This window comes from Tiliqua scincoides, chromosome 5, assembly GCF_035046505.1.
Source record: "Tiliqua scincoides isolate rTilSci1 chromosome 5, rTilSci1.hap2, whole genome shotgun sequence".
Classification (NCBI taxonomy): Eukaryota; Metazoa; Chordata; class Lepidosauria; order Squamata; family Scincidae; genus Tiliqua; species Tiliqua scincoides.
In genome coordinates, this window is record NC_089825.1 from 121804428 (window position 1) to 121822393 (window position 17966).

The following is a 17966-nucleotide window of genomic DNA, read 5'->3' on the forward strand; positions in this document are numbered from 1 at the left end:
AAGGCTGCAACTCTGCACACTTCAGAGAAAGCAATGTTGACCTCAGTGGGACTTATTTCTCAGTAAAGCTACAAAGGATTGGTCTGTAAATATTACACGCAGATTGCATTTTGCAGAGTTAGATGCTTTCCTGGCTGCTTCAGCACCTCTCTTTTCCTCTGGCCCTTTGATAGCTCCAGTGTGTGAAGGGGAAGCTCCCACAGCCTTCCATTCAAGTGCAATAGTGTCTTGTTCTGTTTTTCAAACGTGTATTAGTAGTTGCCATTGTAAACTACCCGCCCTCCACTTTCTTCCAGTCAAAGTCTAGTTCAGTGTGTGAATAGGAAACTTCCCATGCTTCTCTATTTCATTGCACCCATGGCTTGCTGCTGTGATGAGGGGTGTTGAGCAAAACCCAAACAGTTGTTCTGTTTTCAGACTTTTTTTCAAGTATTCACTGTCTTATCTGTTTTGGAAGTACCCTAACATTTTTTAATACACCCACCATCCTGTGCATGAGCCTGTCAGTCCAAAAGGCCCAAGTATCTTTACATGTGTAGTGTTTATCGTTGTTTGAGTAGTACAATTTCCCATTAGTGGCATAGCTAAGGGGTGTCAGTGGGGTACATTGCCCTAGGTATCACGCCTTGAGGGGGTGTTTTAGATAGCTCTGAAAGGCACTTCTGGTTTTTCAGAGCCCTCTAAAATGTCCTATGGGGCTGTTAAAAATGGGGGGAGGTGTTATGGGGTATGGGGAGGTGTTAAAAATTTTTGAGCTCCTGTTGCCGTATGCCTTAGCTATACCACTGTTCCCCAGAGCCATTTCATCACCCATTTCAGTCACAACACCATTAAAGGGCTCTAAGGTGGCAGCAACCAAAACACTGAACACTTCTTACTTCCTGTCCTTTTTGGGTCTTTGGGCTATTCTTCCCATTCTAGCCTCATCCCATCAGCACTGCTGCCGCAACATCCCACATCGCGCTCCCTCCCCCACTTCAAATCCTCTCTGCAAATCTGTCTGATTTATCTTTTCTGCTTTGCTTCGTTTAATGTCCCCATCAGCGGGGAATCCAAAGATCAAGAATTGTTAATTTCTGGTTGATTAACGAAATTAAAGAATTAATCAGTGTCAGCCTGCTTCATTTCATGAAGTGGAGGGAGCCAGGAGGGTGATAAGACAAAGCTGGTTATCATTTGCAAACTCAGTGAAAATAAAGACCAGCAGGAGGGTTAGGGAGTCTAAACCCTGTACTAGATGGTAGATTCCTAATTTACAACAGGAAAATAACAACTGTAATTAACATACAGATCAAGTCCAGGATCCCTTAAGAGCTAGTTGGTGGAGGAAGAAGAGGGGATGGAGCCAGAATGCCTGACGAGCTACATTGCAGTGGTGGAATCAATCCTCAACATCTCCTATTAAAATGGTTAGAAAACAACCCCAGTCAAAAAGCAGAAGACAAAGTTGGTAGCTCTGGGCTAGACAGAGTAAGGCTGCAATCCTAACCACCCATTCCTGAGAGTAAGCCCCATTGAACAAAATAGAACTTACTTCTGGGTAGACCTGGTTAGGATTGTGCCCTAATGGTCTGACAATATACATGATAGCCAGGATGGTATAGCGCAGGGGTGCCCAAACCCCGGCCCGGGGGCCACTTGCGGCCCTCCAGGTCTCTCAATGCGGCCCTCAGGGAGCCCCCAGTCTCCAATGAGCCTCTGGCCCTCCGGAAATTTGTTGAAGCCTGCACTGACCCAACACAAATTCTCTCAGCGTGAGGGTGACTGTTTGACCTCTTGTGTGAGCTGTGGGATGAGAGCTCCCTCCACTGCTTCTCTTTCACATCTGTGATGCAGCAGTGGCAGCAAAGGAAAGGCCAGCCTTGCTTTGTGCAAGGCCTTTTATAGACCTTGAGCTGTTGCAAGACCTTCATTCATTCATATAAGTTCATCTTTAATATATTCATTTATGTAAACTTATGTAAATTTATACAGATTTTAAATGTAAATTAATTCTTCCCCCCCCCCGGCCCCCGACACAGTGTCAGAGAGCTGATATGGCCCTCCTGCCAAAAACTTTGGACACCCCTGGTATAGCGGTTTACGAGGTGGACTCAGACCTGGAATATCCAAGTTCAAATCCCCCCTTAGCCAAGAAGCTTCCTGGTGAGCTTGGGCCAGTCACCTTCCTTTCAGCCTCACCTACCTCACAGGGTTGCTGTGAGGAAAAAGGAGGAGAGCAACCGCGTACACCGCCCTGAGCTCTTTGGAGGAAGGGCTGTATAAAAATGTGATAAATAAATAAACAAGCCAATATCAACAGTTCACAAAATTGTCCTTTGAGTTCAAAGTCTTATAAAGCAATTCTGTGCATATCTAGTCAGAAGTGAATCTCATTGAATTCAATGCAACTTGCTCCCAGGTTAAGTTCTATGCAATTTAAGTTAAGTTCCATAGAATTGCAGTCTTAAAGGCAGAGGAACCTTCATAGTCTGAACAAGGTCACTCTAGAAGCAAGTGTGTCTGCTGCTGCCTCTGGTCTTAGCAAGGCAGACAGGTGCTTGGACCCAGGGAAATGGTTTTTACTCTAGGTGGGCCAGAAGCAGCTATGGGGTCCAAAACATACAGGTGCCATGACTCAAGGCAGCAATCACAAAAACGGAGCAGAAGTGCTCTCCTGCCAGAGGTAGGCTGCTCAGAAAGAGGAGCAAGCCTGGAGACCAAGGGCTTTTCAGGACCAGGTGAACAAGTACAGGTCTTTGGGGTTAGCTAACTAAATGTTGAGGCTGGCTGGTAGTGCAGCCTAGTAGTTAGTATTCTTGCACTGTAGAGCCTGGTCTGCCAGGCTTGCTGAGTGGCACAGGAGGATGGAAGTCTCCTGAGCTTGACTCCTTGAAGCCCCAGTTTGAGACACTCCCTGGTTGCCTTCCAGCCTGAGCACCAGGTTGAAGGTTGCAGGTGGCCATTTATTTGAGCCACACTGCTCTTTTCTAATACATTTGTAAGTGAATACCACTATTTGCCTCCCAAACAGAGACACAGCTTTTTTCCGTTGAATCCATTTAATTTTTTTATTTCAAATTTAATTTTTTCCATATTTTTAAAATCTTCATTACAAAAATGAAAAAAAAAAAGTGAGAAACTGGTCAATAAATACTTGGAAGATCCTCAAAATAAAATAACATTCATAAAATAATACTAATAATAATAATGACCACAATGGCAACAACAACAATAATAATTACTATAACAACCCAGACTTGGAACAGATAATAAATTAAAAATAATAACTTACAAGAAAGAAAGCAAATGGCTTTATAAATACCCAAAAGAAAGGATAAATACCTGAAACTGGAGGGAACAGTTAACTACAGCCATGAAAAAGTATGAAATATGGGACAAACTTCTCCATCCAAAACAGAAGCCAACATTTTTTCAGTCATACACTGATATCTGGAGTGGAGGGTGTCCAAGATTGGTGGTGGTCTGGCCTGTGCATTGCATAGATGTATTTGTCCATAATTCAGCATGGGCAAGTCCAGCAGGACACACATTCCAGCTCCGTGGGATTTTATAGGCTTTTTTCAATAGGCTTGAAATGCCGTTTTGGTACTTGCTGAATTCTACTGTGCCTTTTAAAAACAGCCCCACGTTGCCTGCTACAACAAAGCCAAAAATAAACCACAAGGGGGCACTGCTGGTAAAGGAAAGTCACGTTTGCCTTGAAATTTTGGAGACTTGTTTCTGGAAAAATGATAATTCCTTCAATTTTTCTGTGTTCAACATTCCAACATCCTCCCACCAATTTTTTTTTTTTTTTTAAACCTTGACTTTTTCTGTATGGTTAAAAAAAAAACCCCTCAGTTACTAAATTCTACTAGAGGCATTTTCTTTCAATGAAAAGATGCCATAAACTCCTGATAACCTTCCATACCGCTGGAAGAACTTTAATCAGAAGATTTAAAACTTGCTAGAACTGTCCTCTCTGGCCTGTCCTGGCCACTAAACCAAAGGTTTAGTGCTGAGGTTTTCAAACTCTCTGGGAGTTTGAAACCCGCAGTAAGTCTTTGCGAGGGTGGGGGGGAAGGCAGCAGGGGCAGGGGGAAGGCAGCGACGTGATCCCATGCAGGGCACCCCAGGTCAGGGAAAGGGAGAGTGGAGCGATCTGCTCTGCCTCTGCAAAAGCGGAAGCAGAGCGTGATTGCCCCACTCTCCCTTTCCCTGACCTGGGGAGTCCTGCTGAAGGTTCCCCGCACCCCACACCCCCAGGAGGCCGCAGGAGGCTTGGCAAGTGCACCCAAGTCCCTGCAGCCCCCCTTGAATAGCGCGATCCTGTGGATCGCGCCACTGCCTTCCCCCTGTCTCCTGGCTGCCCCGCCCCTTAAGGGGGCAGAGGCCAGGACCCACAGGCTGGGGTGTCGCGACGCCCCAGTTTGAATATCACTGGTTTAGTGTATGAGCTTTGATGATTAACCAAATTAATTGATGAAATCGGCATAAATTTGCATATGCTTAAAACAAACGTTGAGGGGAAGCATACTGGCTGTTTAGGTGATGCAAGCCTAGAAGAGGTATTCCCTTCTGTGCAAGTGAGAAGGGGGAATGCCTTTTCTAAAATAGCACTTGCTACCACATATTTGTTGTGTGTGATTGTCTTTTAAAAAATGAATGTTAAAAAAACGATCAGGTCCACAAACACACAAAATGCTGCCCAGTGAATTGGAGGGTCAACTTTTTGGTTGAACCAAAGGCTATGCACACACTCACACAAGATACAATCCAACACATGCTGGATAAGACAGGATGAAGACCATTAATTATGTGATGGATTGAAGCCTGAGTTCTGGTGTGTTCTCAATTTTCTACAAATGGAAAGGGAAAGAACCAGGCAAGGGCCTGAAATTTGGCCTGAAAGCGCCAGGCAATTTGAAATCAAAATCATGGGTCTAGAAAATCTGACTGCCTTAGAGATATGAAACTTCCCATTGTCAGTGAATCCTCTCCTCAGTCCATATGCCAAATAATCTCAGTGGCTGAGGATACTAGGATGTTCTTGAACTCTCTATCAGCTGGGGTCAGTGTCTAGGCCAGTTATGACTCTCTCTTCCATAAAAATTGAGAGGGTGCCCTAGATTGTGTACATTGTGGGGAAAATTCAGTACAAATGGACAAGCTGACTTTTGATCAGGTTATCTATCATGACATTGTCCCACTGCAGAATTTCTGACAGCTGCTGATTTATTCTAATGTGCCACACTAAGAAGGGGTCCCCCATTTTTGACACAGATCATCCAGAGTTCCATCAACAGTGTGATGGCAAATACTGTAAGTTCCTGAAAGATGAGGAAACTCCCTCCTCCCCAAATACTGTCCCATGTCTACAGTGCCCCTTAGGGAAGGAGATGAGATGGTTGTTTTGAGCATTAAAAAAGTCCCCTCATGTTCCATAATGAACCCCTCAGTACAGGAAGGGTGTGATCGGGCCAAAAGTCTTACCCCTCCCACCACGCTGTACCGCCCCAGAGGAGGAATCCAGTGGCGCCCTGTCTTGTGGACTTTCTTTTCTTCCTTGCACCCTCTTCCGCCGGTATTGCTGAAGCAGCATCTAAGAGTTCCAGGTCCGTGAGAAGCCTTTCCAAAATATCCATGGCGGTTTTGTTTCTCTGCCATTCACAGCTTGTTCCGGATCAGAACCAGCACACGGGCTGCCCAGTCCAGGTAAAGGTGAAAGGAATGGATAATGGCATGTCCTGCCTGAACTACAGACCAGTGAGTGCCATGGGCTGGGAGGGTTGGCAGTGGGTCATTGGGCCGTGGGAGGCTGAGCTTTGCCATCTGTGGTAAAAGAGAGAGATGGGTGAATTTGACTTTCAGGAGGAAGAATGGCATTCCCAATTTAGACGAGGCCCCTCCTTTTAGACCACACGTTCTCTCATTCCCTTTCTCTTAACGCCCTTACCAGGTGCTCCAGTCTCTTGAGAAGACGTTCAAGCCGGCCGTGCACTGCGCTGATGTCATGCTCCATGGGCCGTAGCAGCAGCGGTGCCGCCTTGCGCAGCCATTCAAAGTGCCGCTGGTAGCAGTGCAAGTCAGAATTGAGTCGGGCCAGACCCCCAGAGACCTGAAGGAGGGAAGAAGAGAGGAAAATGATTAGGTCTTATAGGGAAGAACTGAGAAGAGGAAAGCAGGGCCTCAGAGGCTGGGTGGTCTGCATATCCCTGAAGAGAGAAACAACTCGTTTGCTCCTTGTCCCTGCAGGCCCCATCAAAAAATTGTGAAAAACTGGAAGCCATTTTGGAATATGAGGTGACAGAAGAGGCAGCTGTCCTAAATGATGCCCTCCTCCTGATGCCTCTTTGGGACAATGGAGACCCATCAAGGTGAAGACAAAAACTGAGAACCAGTTGAGAAAGATGAAGAAACTGGAGGTAGTGTGAGGGATCTGAAACGAATACCACTGGGAAAATGAAGTTCCTAGGAAAAGTTGGAAGGGTCACAGGGTATTCTCTAAAGTGGCCATTATGTTCCTATCAGGAGGAAGACACTGAGAAATTTGCTTGTGATAACAACTTCTGGCACAAAGGAGGACCTCCAGGGGGCACTGGTGAGCAGGGAAAACAAAGCATTTCTCTCTTGCTCACCTGAATGTTGGCGAGTTCCACAGCATTCATGGACAAGACAGGCAAAGTTTCAAGTTTGTGTTCACCTTCAGCAGGATAGCGGTTTTTCTGTTCAGGGAAGAAAAATGGAGAGAATCAGCCATCATTTACTTGAACAAGCAATTCAACAAATAAAGAATTAGTTCACTGGTTCCCAGACTGTGGGTCTGGGACTCACCAGTGGGTCATGACGCAATTTTGTTGGGTCATAAAACTGACAGGGCAGATGAGACTCTGTGCATCAAAGCTTAAACAAGCTGTATGGGGGGAGCACTGCTGCCCCATCTCCATTATAGCCCCAATGCTTGGTATTTATAAATCAGGCTGCAGCCTCTAGGACCTCTCAAAAGTTTGGGAACCACTGATAGCTGAAGGCAGGGGTAGATGAAACCCCAATTTTTAAAAGAAACAAAAGGGGGAATATATACTGTAATTTGAAACATATTGTTTTTTCTAGGTAATTTGAAAATCTCTTCAAATTACCTAGAAAAAAAAATGTTTCAAATTACAGGATTTATTCCCCTTTTGTTTCTTTTAAAAACGGGGGTTTCATCCACCCCAATCACTAAAAGAAAAAATCGCTAAGAGGAAATATGAATTCATCTTCAAGACCAATTCTTCTTTTGAAGAGGAATTCATATTTTCTCTTCGTGATTTTTCAGGCAGGAAGCCAATGTATATCTCCAATGGTACACAGCCAACTGACACAGCCAACGGCAAAAACATAAACCTAATGCTACTTACTTGGTTTGCTGTCCTAAGCTCAGTCCTTGGTGGAATGAAGCTCAGTGGCAGGGCACCTGCCTGGCATGTCCCTGGCAGAGTTTGTGCCAGATGTAGCCCAGACAAGGTCCATGTGCCTCTGAAGGCTTGCCTGGCTGACCCTCAGCACCAACTTCTATGATGTGCACCCACACATGGCTAAATGTGGGGTTCCACAGCTGCCTTCCAAGCATTAGTGGCTGCAGGGTGGTGTGAGGAAGGGAGGAAGGACCACATAGGCTCTGACACTCTCCCCTATCACCTAACCAATCAGGTTTTTCCAGGGACCCTCTGGGCATAGAGGGCAGGTGCCAACCTGGCCAGGCATGATTCAGGGGCCTGCAAATTGATGGGACCTATGCTTGTTCCTGGCCATGCCCCCCTTTATTTGCTGCAGTGGCTGCTTCCTGTCCATTGTATGGAAAGCATCCTGTGGCTCACCAGGCAATGGGGAAAGAAGCAGCTGCAGCAGCAGTCCTATCCCCCTTCTTGGCATAAGCCATTAAAAAATGGCTGGATGCACTGCCCCAATGAGTTGGTGGGCTGGGGCATCTAGGAACTTCAAAAAGGTTGGCATCTGGGACAGAAGATAAACTGCAAAGGAGGTGGCCCCTTCTCCACCGCCCAGTAAGAACACTATCACCTACCAGATGCCTACTGAGTGAAGGGCTGGGGAAAGCAACTGCAGCAGCCAAGGATGGCTCTCCTTCTGTCTCTTGCCTGACCAGTTTCTGAGCAGGTGGGGGGGAGGGGGAATGGGGTAATTGGCATGCACACATATAAAGGGATCCCCAACAGGGTTCGATGCCTCACCAAGCTGGTGCCAACACTGGCGGACAGTCCCTGGAAATAAGCCCCAGGCCTGCTTGCCTGGCCGACTATCAGCCAGGTAAGCAGGAGTTAAGATGGCAGAGGGAATGGGGCTTTGTGTGCTCACTCTAGGCAACCTACCCCTCAGCATGTCTTATAGCCTGGTGCAACCTGGCACTACTCCTGCCTGCTGGTATCTTGTGTAGCAGAACCACAGGAGTCCCTGGAGAGCCACTTTAGACAGTACTAGGTGAGATGGGCTAATGGTGCAACATGATCTCAAGCCTGATCTACACATGTAGCAGACCAAGCTGGTGGAATTCTGAGGTGGCAGAGTAGACGATCACTCCAGAAAGTGACCCACCACTGCAATCTGTAATGGTACAGTCCATTTTTGCATCTCGTTCCCACCTCCTCTTTCTGCTACATGGTGTCATTTGGCTTTGAGGTGGCTTCATCTGCTCCCCTGTCTCTTCCAGTGGCATCAATCAGAAGTTTTGGGACTTACGAAGTGGTTGAAGAGGGTCTTGGTGTCACTCAGCAGGTTCCTTGCCAGGTTGACGATGGAATCAAACTCGGCTCGGGGGTCCGTGGGCCGTGGTCGGGGGCCAGGCAGAGCCCAGAGACCCTCACACAGACTCAGCAGCGTCACCAACACTTGACACAAACAGTCTGCAAAGAAAAAGAAAAACGGCAGATGAAAGAAGGGGCAGGAAGACTGGGCTTCCAGTGTGTGTGTGTGTGGGGGGGGGAGGCAGGCCCATATGCAAGGCACAAGCAGGGCCTCCCCCAAGTGATTATTGCATCAATACACTGACTGGGACTACTTGTCTCTTGTTGCTTCCACCCCACACAACACTATGGTATTAAAAGATACACGGTTCCATTTAGCCATGAACGTGGAGGCTCCAATTAGCTCTCATGGTTGGAATACACATGATGGACTTATCCTCCACAAATTTGTCTAAGCCATTGGGAAGCCATCAGCTTCCCTTAGTCATATATATATTGGCAACCTTCAGTCTCGAAAAACCACAGCATCGCGCTCTGAAAGGTTGCTCTGGCACAGCGCCCAGTGTGGCCGAAAAGGCCAATTCGGGAGTGACAATCCCTTCCACACCAGGAGCAAGTGCAGTCTGTCCCTGGTCTGTCTCCCTGGCTATGGGCCTTCCTTCTTGGCCTCTTGGCCTCAGACTGTTGGCCAAGTGTCTCTTCAAACTGGGAAAGGCCATGCTGCACAGCCTGCCTCCAAGCGGGCCGCTCAGAGGCCAAGGTTTCCCACTTGTTGAGGTCCCCTCCTAAGGCCTTCAGATGCCTCTTGCAGATGTCCTTGTATCGCAGCTGTGGTCTACCTGTAGGGCGCTTTCCTTGCACGAGTTCTCCATAGAGGAGATCCTTTGGGATCCGGCCATCATCCATTCTCAGTCAAGGTGCCATCATTTGACCTCAGTATCCTATTTTCAACATGGAGGTACAACACTGGCCTACCTTTTAAGGGTGTTGGACAGATTACAATCATAAGGCTTATGAAACACTTTGAGCAGGTAGGGGAAGTGCTATGGTTATTATAAATAAACCAACTGTCCCTTCACAGGCCTGTATTTAACAGGCTTGTTCTAAAGACTTATGTCTGCATACACTGACACGGAAGCCTCAACTGTGTAGGCAGCTGAAATGAGAGGGGAATGAGGTCTTTGAGTCTGAAGGCAGTGGCAGCATGGAGTGCACTAATTCTGGCTGCAGGAGGAGTATCAGATTTCCCAGTGCTCTCCTGCATTAAGAAACAAACTCTCTGCCTGTAGAAATGTGTTCAGAAGACAGCTAGGAGCCGTCTTTTCTCCTTCATGTGCTGGATTTTGCTTGCAAGGAGGAGGCAGGACTGGTCTTTTTGCAGGAGGAGCCTGCAACAGTATGATCCCCTCACCTGCAGTCCAAAGCAGCACAGCCCCCCTCTTATCACCACCTTGTTCTACTGCATGTGTCAAAGAGGAGTCCAGCAGGCTACAGCAAGGAGACAGAGAGTCACGACGTCCAGGTTCCGTGGGCAAAGAGCTGGCTGGCAGTTTGGGGAGGGGGTGCGGCTAGAGATTCTTGGGTGGGTTCTGTGGAAGAACTGACAGTCTGAGGTATGCTGTATTGCTCCCCTCCCACCACAGCCAGGACTCTATCAAGTACACCCCCTCTCTGCTTTTCAGCTTATTCCACTTTCACCCTCTGAAGCTGTGGGTTCAAATCCTGCCCCACCCTGCCTTGGTCAAGTGCAGTTGTTGTCCAGCCTTGGCCTCTTGCCCTTTTCCTGTTGCTCCAATGGAGCAAAACGCTGGCCGGCCAGCCGGCTGGACAGACTGACTGTGGGATAAAATGTAATTTTGTACATTCTTTCCTCCTCAATTCCACCCACTCGTTCGCAACCCGGTGCTGTTTTCACTGTGGTGAGAGAGGAAGTGTAGAGAAATCTATACTGCTTAATACTTTTAATAATATTTTCTGGCTAGTTTTGTCTCTGGGGCTTTGGGTGGCCTGATTCCTGTGGCAAAGGATGTGGGAAGTCTCTGGTTCAAGTCTTTGTGTTCTGGAAAGGTGTTCACCCTGCAAGCAACCCTGCAATGTGATGGCACAGTTAACCCCATTTTACAGCTAGGGAACTGAGGCTGGAAAACACTTGCCAAAGGCCACCCTGTGAGTCAGTCGCCCTCCTGCTGAGCCTTTCCCTTGCTATTTATGCTCATGTTTGAATGATGCAAATGCAGGATCAGGGCTGTAGCCATTGTGGGGGGGAGATGGGTGGGCTGTAGTGGCCTGGCCCCTTGAATATCACTAAAGTTCAGGTTTCATTTTTAACCATTTCTAGTCCTTTTAGTCACAGAGCTATAAGGAAAACGTCTGGAGCCTGTTTTCTGCTCAATTGCTCACCGAGGAGAGAATTTGGGGTGACTTCTGTTTTTGTTCTGGCTGACCTGCAATTATTACCTCTCAGCCCGAGCTGGTACTTCAATGAGGCTGCATGAGATGATTGTCTCAGGCAGCAGATTGGGGGGAGGGGGTGCCTACCTCCATCTCCCCATCCTCCCCACTGCCTCCTTTTATTGGAAGAGAGAAGGACAGAGTGAAAGAGAAAGTGTGGAAGATGCTGTAGCCCACCACTGCCCTCTCCTCCACACTTCCTCTTCCTTGTCCAATCCAAGCAGGAAGAGGCTGGCATATCACCAAATAAGAGGGCAGCATCGGGCATGCTGCTCTGGGAGCCAAGAGGTCTCGGGTCAGAACATTTCTGCCTATGGGCCTGCACAGCTAGACAGAAAGCGACAGTTTTTTTTTTAATGCAGCTCTGTATCTCGCCAAACAAAGGTTGTGCATCTGAATTAGGAACCCCAGGAAAACCAAACGGTGCTTCTAGCTTTCACCTTGTGTGGGTGAAAACTGAAGGGAAACTGGAGGGAGGAAGGCACGGCCCAAAGGTGGCCCCTGAAGGCAAAGACATCTGGCAGGAGTTCTGAGTGTACGCTGGTTGGCAGGCTGGACAGGGAAGGAGGGGTTGGTTGGTTAGGGAATTCCTGCCCCGTGACAGAGTCATCCCGGCGCCTTTGCCGTGAGGTAAGGAAAAAAGAAGCCGTCGGTATTCGGAAATAGTGATGCCGTTGTGAGAGGGAGGGGTGAAGGAGGGGGTGAGTCAAGGTGTTTTCATGGAAAAGCCATCCCATGTTGTCTTAGAGAGCGAACTGCATATTTTCCTCTTGCCAGGAGTGAGGGAAATCAGTCTGAATTTCAAAGAAAGTTTTTTTCACCACCACCCCCCCCCCCCCCAAAAAAAACTGTTTGCCAATTCATCAGAGCGGCCCAAAAGGCCCTTTGATTTGACGACAGCTTAGAAGCCATGAACCCCTCTTTAGATTTTTTGCCAGAGCCCGTTCTTGCAATAAGGGTATAGAGTTGCCAAGTCTTTCACCAGCCCCTGTTTCTGTGCCTTTCACAATGGCTTGATCTGCAGCAGTTAGGATGGGGCAGCAACATATATCTCCATGCTTTGAAAACCTTCAGCCACAGCTGCATTATCAGGACACAAGAGCAGGCAAAGTAGGCATTTCTCTAGCAACCCTATTACTACTCTGATATAATATCTTGGAACAACCAATGCCTGTCACGTCATTCCAGCAGCGTGTTGATAGCTGTTTGCTTCTCTCAAGCTTCATTCCCCCCTCCCCTCATTTCCCACAACTGAAATCCAAAGGTAGGATTGACATGACCCCCAAATGACAAAATTAGTCCATGTGATTTGTCCACAACAGCTCTCTTCTGTTTTCTCTCACACACCCACAATTCTCACACGTTACTTGCTTAATTCTTCCACTCAGCAGGGCAGTGGACTGAAAATAAGGCAGTCCCCACTATAACCTGGGCAAGAATTTCACCAGGTAAATGCTCTCCCCACCTATTCTGGTAAGTCAAATACCACTGCTGCCTGCTGCCCACCCCCCATTTCCTTCTTCACCTCCCCTCCTGCCTGCCTATCTTTCGTGTCATCAGATCTGGAGCCAGAGCTCTGCATGCAGAAGGTCCCAGATTCAAGCCCTGGCATCTCCAGGGGTGTCAGACTTGTTTCACATAGTGGCCTGAACAGCATTCCTGATGCCTGCTGAGGGTCAGAAGTGATGTCATTAATCAGGAAGTGACATCATTTAGCAGGTGATGGCCAGAAATAAGCACTTTGTTCTCACATAGGCATTCATTCGCTGCAAATGACAGAAGAGAAAGCGTACAAATCTCAACCATATTTTCATGAGAAAGCCCAACTATGATGCTGGGAGAGCCCAACTATTATGACTGCCCTTTCAGCAGCGTCACTTCTGCCACAGCATCACTTTGCAGCTCAGCAGCTGAGGGGTGCTCTACAAAGTGGCACCTCGGCAGAAGCGGCACTGCTGAAATGGTAGCCCCCGTAAAAACCGGGCTCTCCCAGCACCTCGGCGATGTCTCCCTCCCTCATCCCTCTTGATCTGCCCCTGACTCTGTATTGTTCCTTGGCTTTTGAGGCCTCCTTCTGTCTCCCCCCTCCCAGACTCTCTGCAGAAGTGGCACTGCTGAAAGAGCAGCTCTGGGAGAGCCCAATTATAATGGGGGCCAGATAAAGAGCTTCCAGGAGCCGCATCTGGCCTGTGGGTCTTAAGTTTGACACCCCTGAAGTCTTAGACGTTCTCATGTTGAAGGGCAAGGAGAGGACTGTTCTCCCTCTGAGATTTTGTAGAGTTACTGCCATCCAGAATATCACACTGCCATCCAGAATATCACACTGGACTAGACTGACTATGGGGTGGGACTAGAGCTCCTTGGCAGAGGATCTACTGTTGCCTCCATGGGCTGTTGTGGCTGTCTGCTTGGCCAATATGGGGAGGCTGGACTAGACTGACCCTTTGTAGTTTTTCCACAAAGGAGTAGTTATGAGAGATGTACAAAGTGTACAAAGTTCTTAAGCACTGGATGTTGCTGCAGGGATAGACATGACACATGGCTGTACACAAGTATTAGGGTATTTGTGTCCTGGACAATTGGTTGGCAACCTTCAGTCTCGAAAGACTATGGTATAAGCCTACAGCACCTGGTATTTCCAGGCGGTCTCCCATCCAAGTACTAACCAGGCCTGACCCTGCTTAGCTTCCGAGATCAGACGAGATCGGGCATGAATTGTGTCCTGGTCAAATTTGTCCCAGTCATTGGCGTCAACTGGTTTTTGTGTGCCCCAGTTATTTGCATCCCACTATAATTTGGCAACAAACGCCATGTTCAATATCCTAAGCCTCTTATCCCAGTCCTGACCCTAATCCTACCTTTGTGTTTTAAAAATAAAAAAAATTACATCTAATATAACTTTATGTGTACTGGAACACAAATATCTGGGATGCAAAAAGGAAGCAAATTTCCAATACCAGGACACATCTGACCATTGTCCAGGGTGCAATGGTCTTGTCACTCTAGTCCCACAATCCCAGAAAGCCTACGTGCTGTGGAGGAAACAAAATGCTGATTTGTTAGACCAAGATCTGATCCAGCAAAGCATTTCCTAGATCCTTAGATCCTTGTGCTATTGGTGTTTTTCTTAATATTTTATTGGTTTATTATCAATTTGATTGGAGCAGTACTGGATCATTTGATGTGTTGTAATCTGCCTTCACTTTATTGTTAAGAAAGGGGGATAAAAGAAAGTTAAACAAACAGATACTGTAGAGGACAGAGGCTGGGTAAACTCACCCCAGGACCTAAGTCAGTCTGCATTTACAGTGGGGCACTCAGAAGTGAGTGGCCAGAAGAGGTTCTCCCACCCACAACCTCGTAAAGCACTGAAACTAGGACTCTATTACCACAACCTTTCCCCAGCCAACTCCACTATTGAAATCACCAATCCCTGAACCTCTTTAGCTGCTGTCATGAGCAAATGGAAGTGCACAGTGTCAGTGGACTTGTGCATAAATGTTGTGGATGCATCAATAAAATCAATAGGTAGGGCATGTCATGGAGTGTCATGTCATCAACAGTGTCATGGAGACTTGTGCATAAATGTTGTGGGTGCATCATTAAGATCAATAGGTAGGGCAAGCAGAGAGATGGGCATGGAAAGGGCGGAAGGGAGAAGAAGAGGAAAAAAGGAAGGAAAGAGAACATTGATGGGAGGAAGGAAGGAAATTGAGATTTTTAAAATCAATATCATGGCTAGGTGAGTGAACAAACAGGCAGAGGGATCAATAAGGCTGGAGATGGCAAGCAAATGAAAGTCAGATTTTGCTGGAAGTTCTGCCTTTGAATTCTTCCCAGCCAGAAAAGAGACAAGGATTGAGCTGCAGGAGACAGAGCAAGACAGAGTCCCCCAGGGGGGCAGTTGGTTTCACAGCTTTGGGATTTACGGGTCTGGCTTGGCAGAATGAAGCCTCGTAAAGTGCCTCAAAGAGGCAGCGAGGGAAGGTGTGAGAAGCAGTGAGGTAGGGGGAGAGCCATGCTGGACGCGGCAGGTTCCCTACACACAGACACACACGCACGACCAGGCACACAGCTACCGAAATGGTGCCGCTCCAGTGATGTGCTCATATGGATGCAGGCGATGCACTTGATGTTGATGTGCAAACACACACCCAAAAGAAGACCACAAAGACAAACAGGCAAACCTATTACTCAGAAGTAGACAGACATATAATTTTTGGAGTTTTTGCATGAAGGAGTGTTCAGAAGTGGAAGCCGCCACCTGCAGCCTCCATACGCAGACCGCCACACCACAGGTGCTGCCGTGGCACACAGAGGCTGAGAAAGAAGCAAAACCAATAGGAAACACCAAAGTATAAGCTTTCATGCAGGGGGTGGCAGGGGCAGGAGGTTGCAAGCCTTCAGGCTTCCATGCTTTTTCCCATCCTTCAAAAACTAGACCACATGTACTGAAGAACTGAACCACAGAAGTGGAATAAATGAAGCCAAGTCAAGCCCGCACTGTACCTGCACAATATGCTAAGTTATCACTCATTTGTCAGAAGAATTCAGCAAGATGTACCCAGCAGTCTGGGCGGAGACAAAAATGTACCATTTGAGACCACCTTGTGGAGAGGAAACGATTGCTTCAAAGCAGCCAGCAAGGGGTGCTGTCTGATGCCCCTTAGACCCTGTGGTGAAGAACAATGGCTACTGGATTGTTGCTTGAACCTTGCTCGTGATCATAGGACACACTGGCCTGCTCCTTGAGATTGCCCTCCCCCAAATGGATGATGCGCACAAATCCATCTAGAGTGCAGCCAGGACCAGCCCAGGACCTCCTGACAGCATGCCAAATGCTGCTGCCTTTTACCCAATGATGGGCCAGTCTGCTCCCCCCACTCTTCAGGTTCTAGCTCATCACTCTCCTCCCCTTCATATTTCCTCTTCCTCTTTGTTCCCTCTTCCTTTTCCAATCCAGGGAGTGGCAGTGGAGGCTAGCAGGCGGACAGAGATGGGCGTCCCACCAATTTCTGCCTGAGTTCAGTTGTCCTCATGCATGGGCTAGCCCTGAATGTTATAACACACCAGTGACTTTGTTAACAGAACTATTCTATGTATGTTTACTCAGAAGTAAGCCCCACTGTGTTCAGTGATGTTTCCGTTCAGGTAAGGATATCTAAGGCTGCAATCCTAACCACACTTTCCTGAGAGTAAGCCCCACTAAACAAAATATGACTTACTTCTGAGTAGACCTGGTTAGGATTGTATCCTAAGAGTGCAGCCACAGCCATGTTCCCTCTCCATCACCTGGATACTCCCAAAATCAGTTTTATAATTCCCAAACCCGCAGCCTTTAGCAGCCACCTCACTCTAGCTCATTGCAAGGTTATTTAATTACTTAATTTTCCTCCATGCTATTAAAAAAAAAATAGCATCTTGTTTCTCATTTCAGCTTGTTTGGCTATAACTCCTTTCTGGGTTTGTCTCACTCTGCAAGATTTGATGTCTGACACTGTCTCCTCATAAAGAAAGGTTTGTACCCCACCATCAAATTTACCCTTCACCTTGAAATATTACTCAGTGTTTATAGAGCGCTTTTAAAGCACAAATCACTTAACAATCCTTAGCTCATTCATCTACAAAACAACCCTCTGAGATCGCCATCACTTTACCTACCTCCCAGGGTTGTTGTAGGGCTAAATGAGATAAGGATTGTAAAAACACTGTGTCCACTAAAAATTGTCTATAAATACTCAATAATCATGGCTGGATACAGACAGCTGGTGCCAGAAAAAGAGAAAGGCACATTAGGTAAGCTTTATTTCTTCTGGATCAGGGTTGCTTTTTTTTAGAGGGAGGTGTGCTAGCTATGCAGGCTATGCAAGCTTTTGACCTACACAGAACCCACCCACTGGACTGAGAGACTTCTGTGTGTGCCAGAAAAGGTTGCACTCTCAGATATCAACAGGAGAAAAGCTGTCTGAGGAAAAGCTGAGGAAAGTCTGAGGAAAAGCTGAAGTAACTGGGAATATTTTGAGATAACATTCAGTGACAAGATGATGGTTCAAATTTCATGCATCTCAAAAGGAACATAGAAAGAATGAGGGTGGATCTGGAAAACATTTGCTTACCCCAGTGTTTCTCAAACAGTAGTATGGGTACCACCAGTGGTACTTGAAGTGGTATCTAGTGGTAGTTGTGGGACCTCTGGATGCCTGCCGATTGCCAGTTACTTCTGGTGGTACTTCGAATAGGTGAACCATGTGAGGTGGTATGGTGGAGGACAAATGTTGAGAAACACTGGCTTACCCTACTGGTTGAGAACCGAATGAGTTTTAAGAACTACAGGATGATGGGTTTTGGACAAACCATTAGGGCAATGTTTTCTAATAGTACAAGGACTTCAGATCAGATATACTTAGTTATACAACCTTCAAAGGAGGAGATGGGAAATGCCCTACAGGAAACAAGACACACATTTGCATACTTTTTTTAAAAACAGCAGTAATTTCCTTCTCTATGCTGATTTCAGCAATAAACTACTTGTACTATTTGCACTGACACTCTTCCATGGGGAGTAAGTACACCTTTCCTCTCTGCTTTGTCCTCTGCCTGAGAAGATTATCCCATAGTCCTTTGCAACAACTAAGGGAAGATGGAAGGTTCCGACTTTCCACACTACCCAGCTATTTCTGCCCAGGACTTTCTCTTTCTGCACTTTCTCTTTCAAGCAGCCCTGGTTAACAGCAGTAATGTAAGACTGAAGTACCATGGGTTATACGGTGTATGGGGTAAAGGGGTTAGGCT

General features: G+C 47.1%; 1 protein-coding gene across 1 annotated transcript; it reads right to left on the bottom strand.

Moving 5' to 3' along the window:
- Positions 1–5649: 5649 nt before the first annotated feature.
- On the bottom strand, positions 5650–9629 carry IL11 (interleukin 11). The gene is made up of 5 exons (XM_066630366.1): positions 9563–9629; positions 8719–8882; positions 6621–6707; positions 5939–6100; positions 5650–5814 (listed from the first exon to the last, which is right to left on the bottom strand). Exons 1-5 carry the CDS (start codon positions 9627–9629, stop codon positions 5650–5652), a joined length of 645 nt encoding a protein of 214 aa, XP_066486463.1.
- Between the last annotated feature and the right edge of the window lie 8337 nt (positions 9630–17966).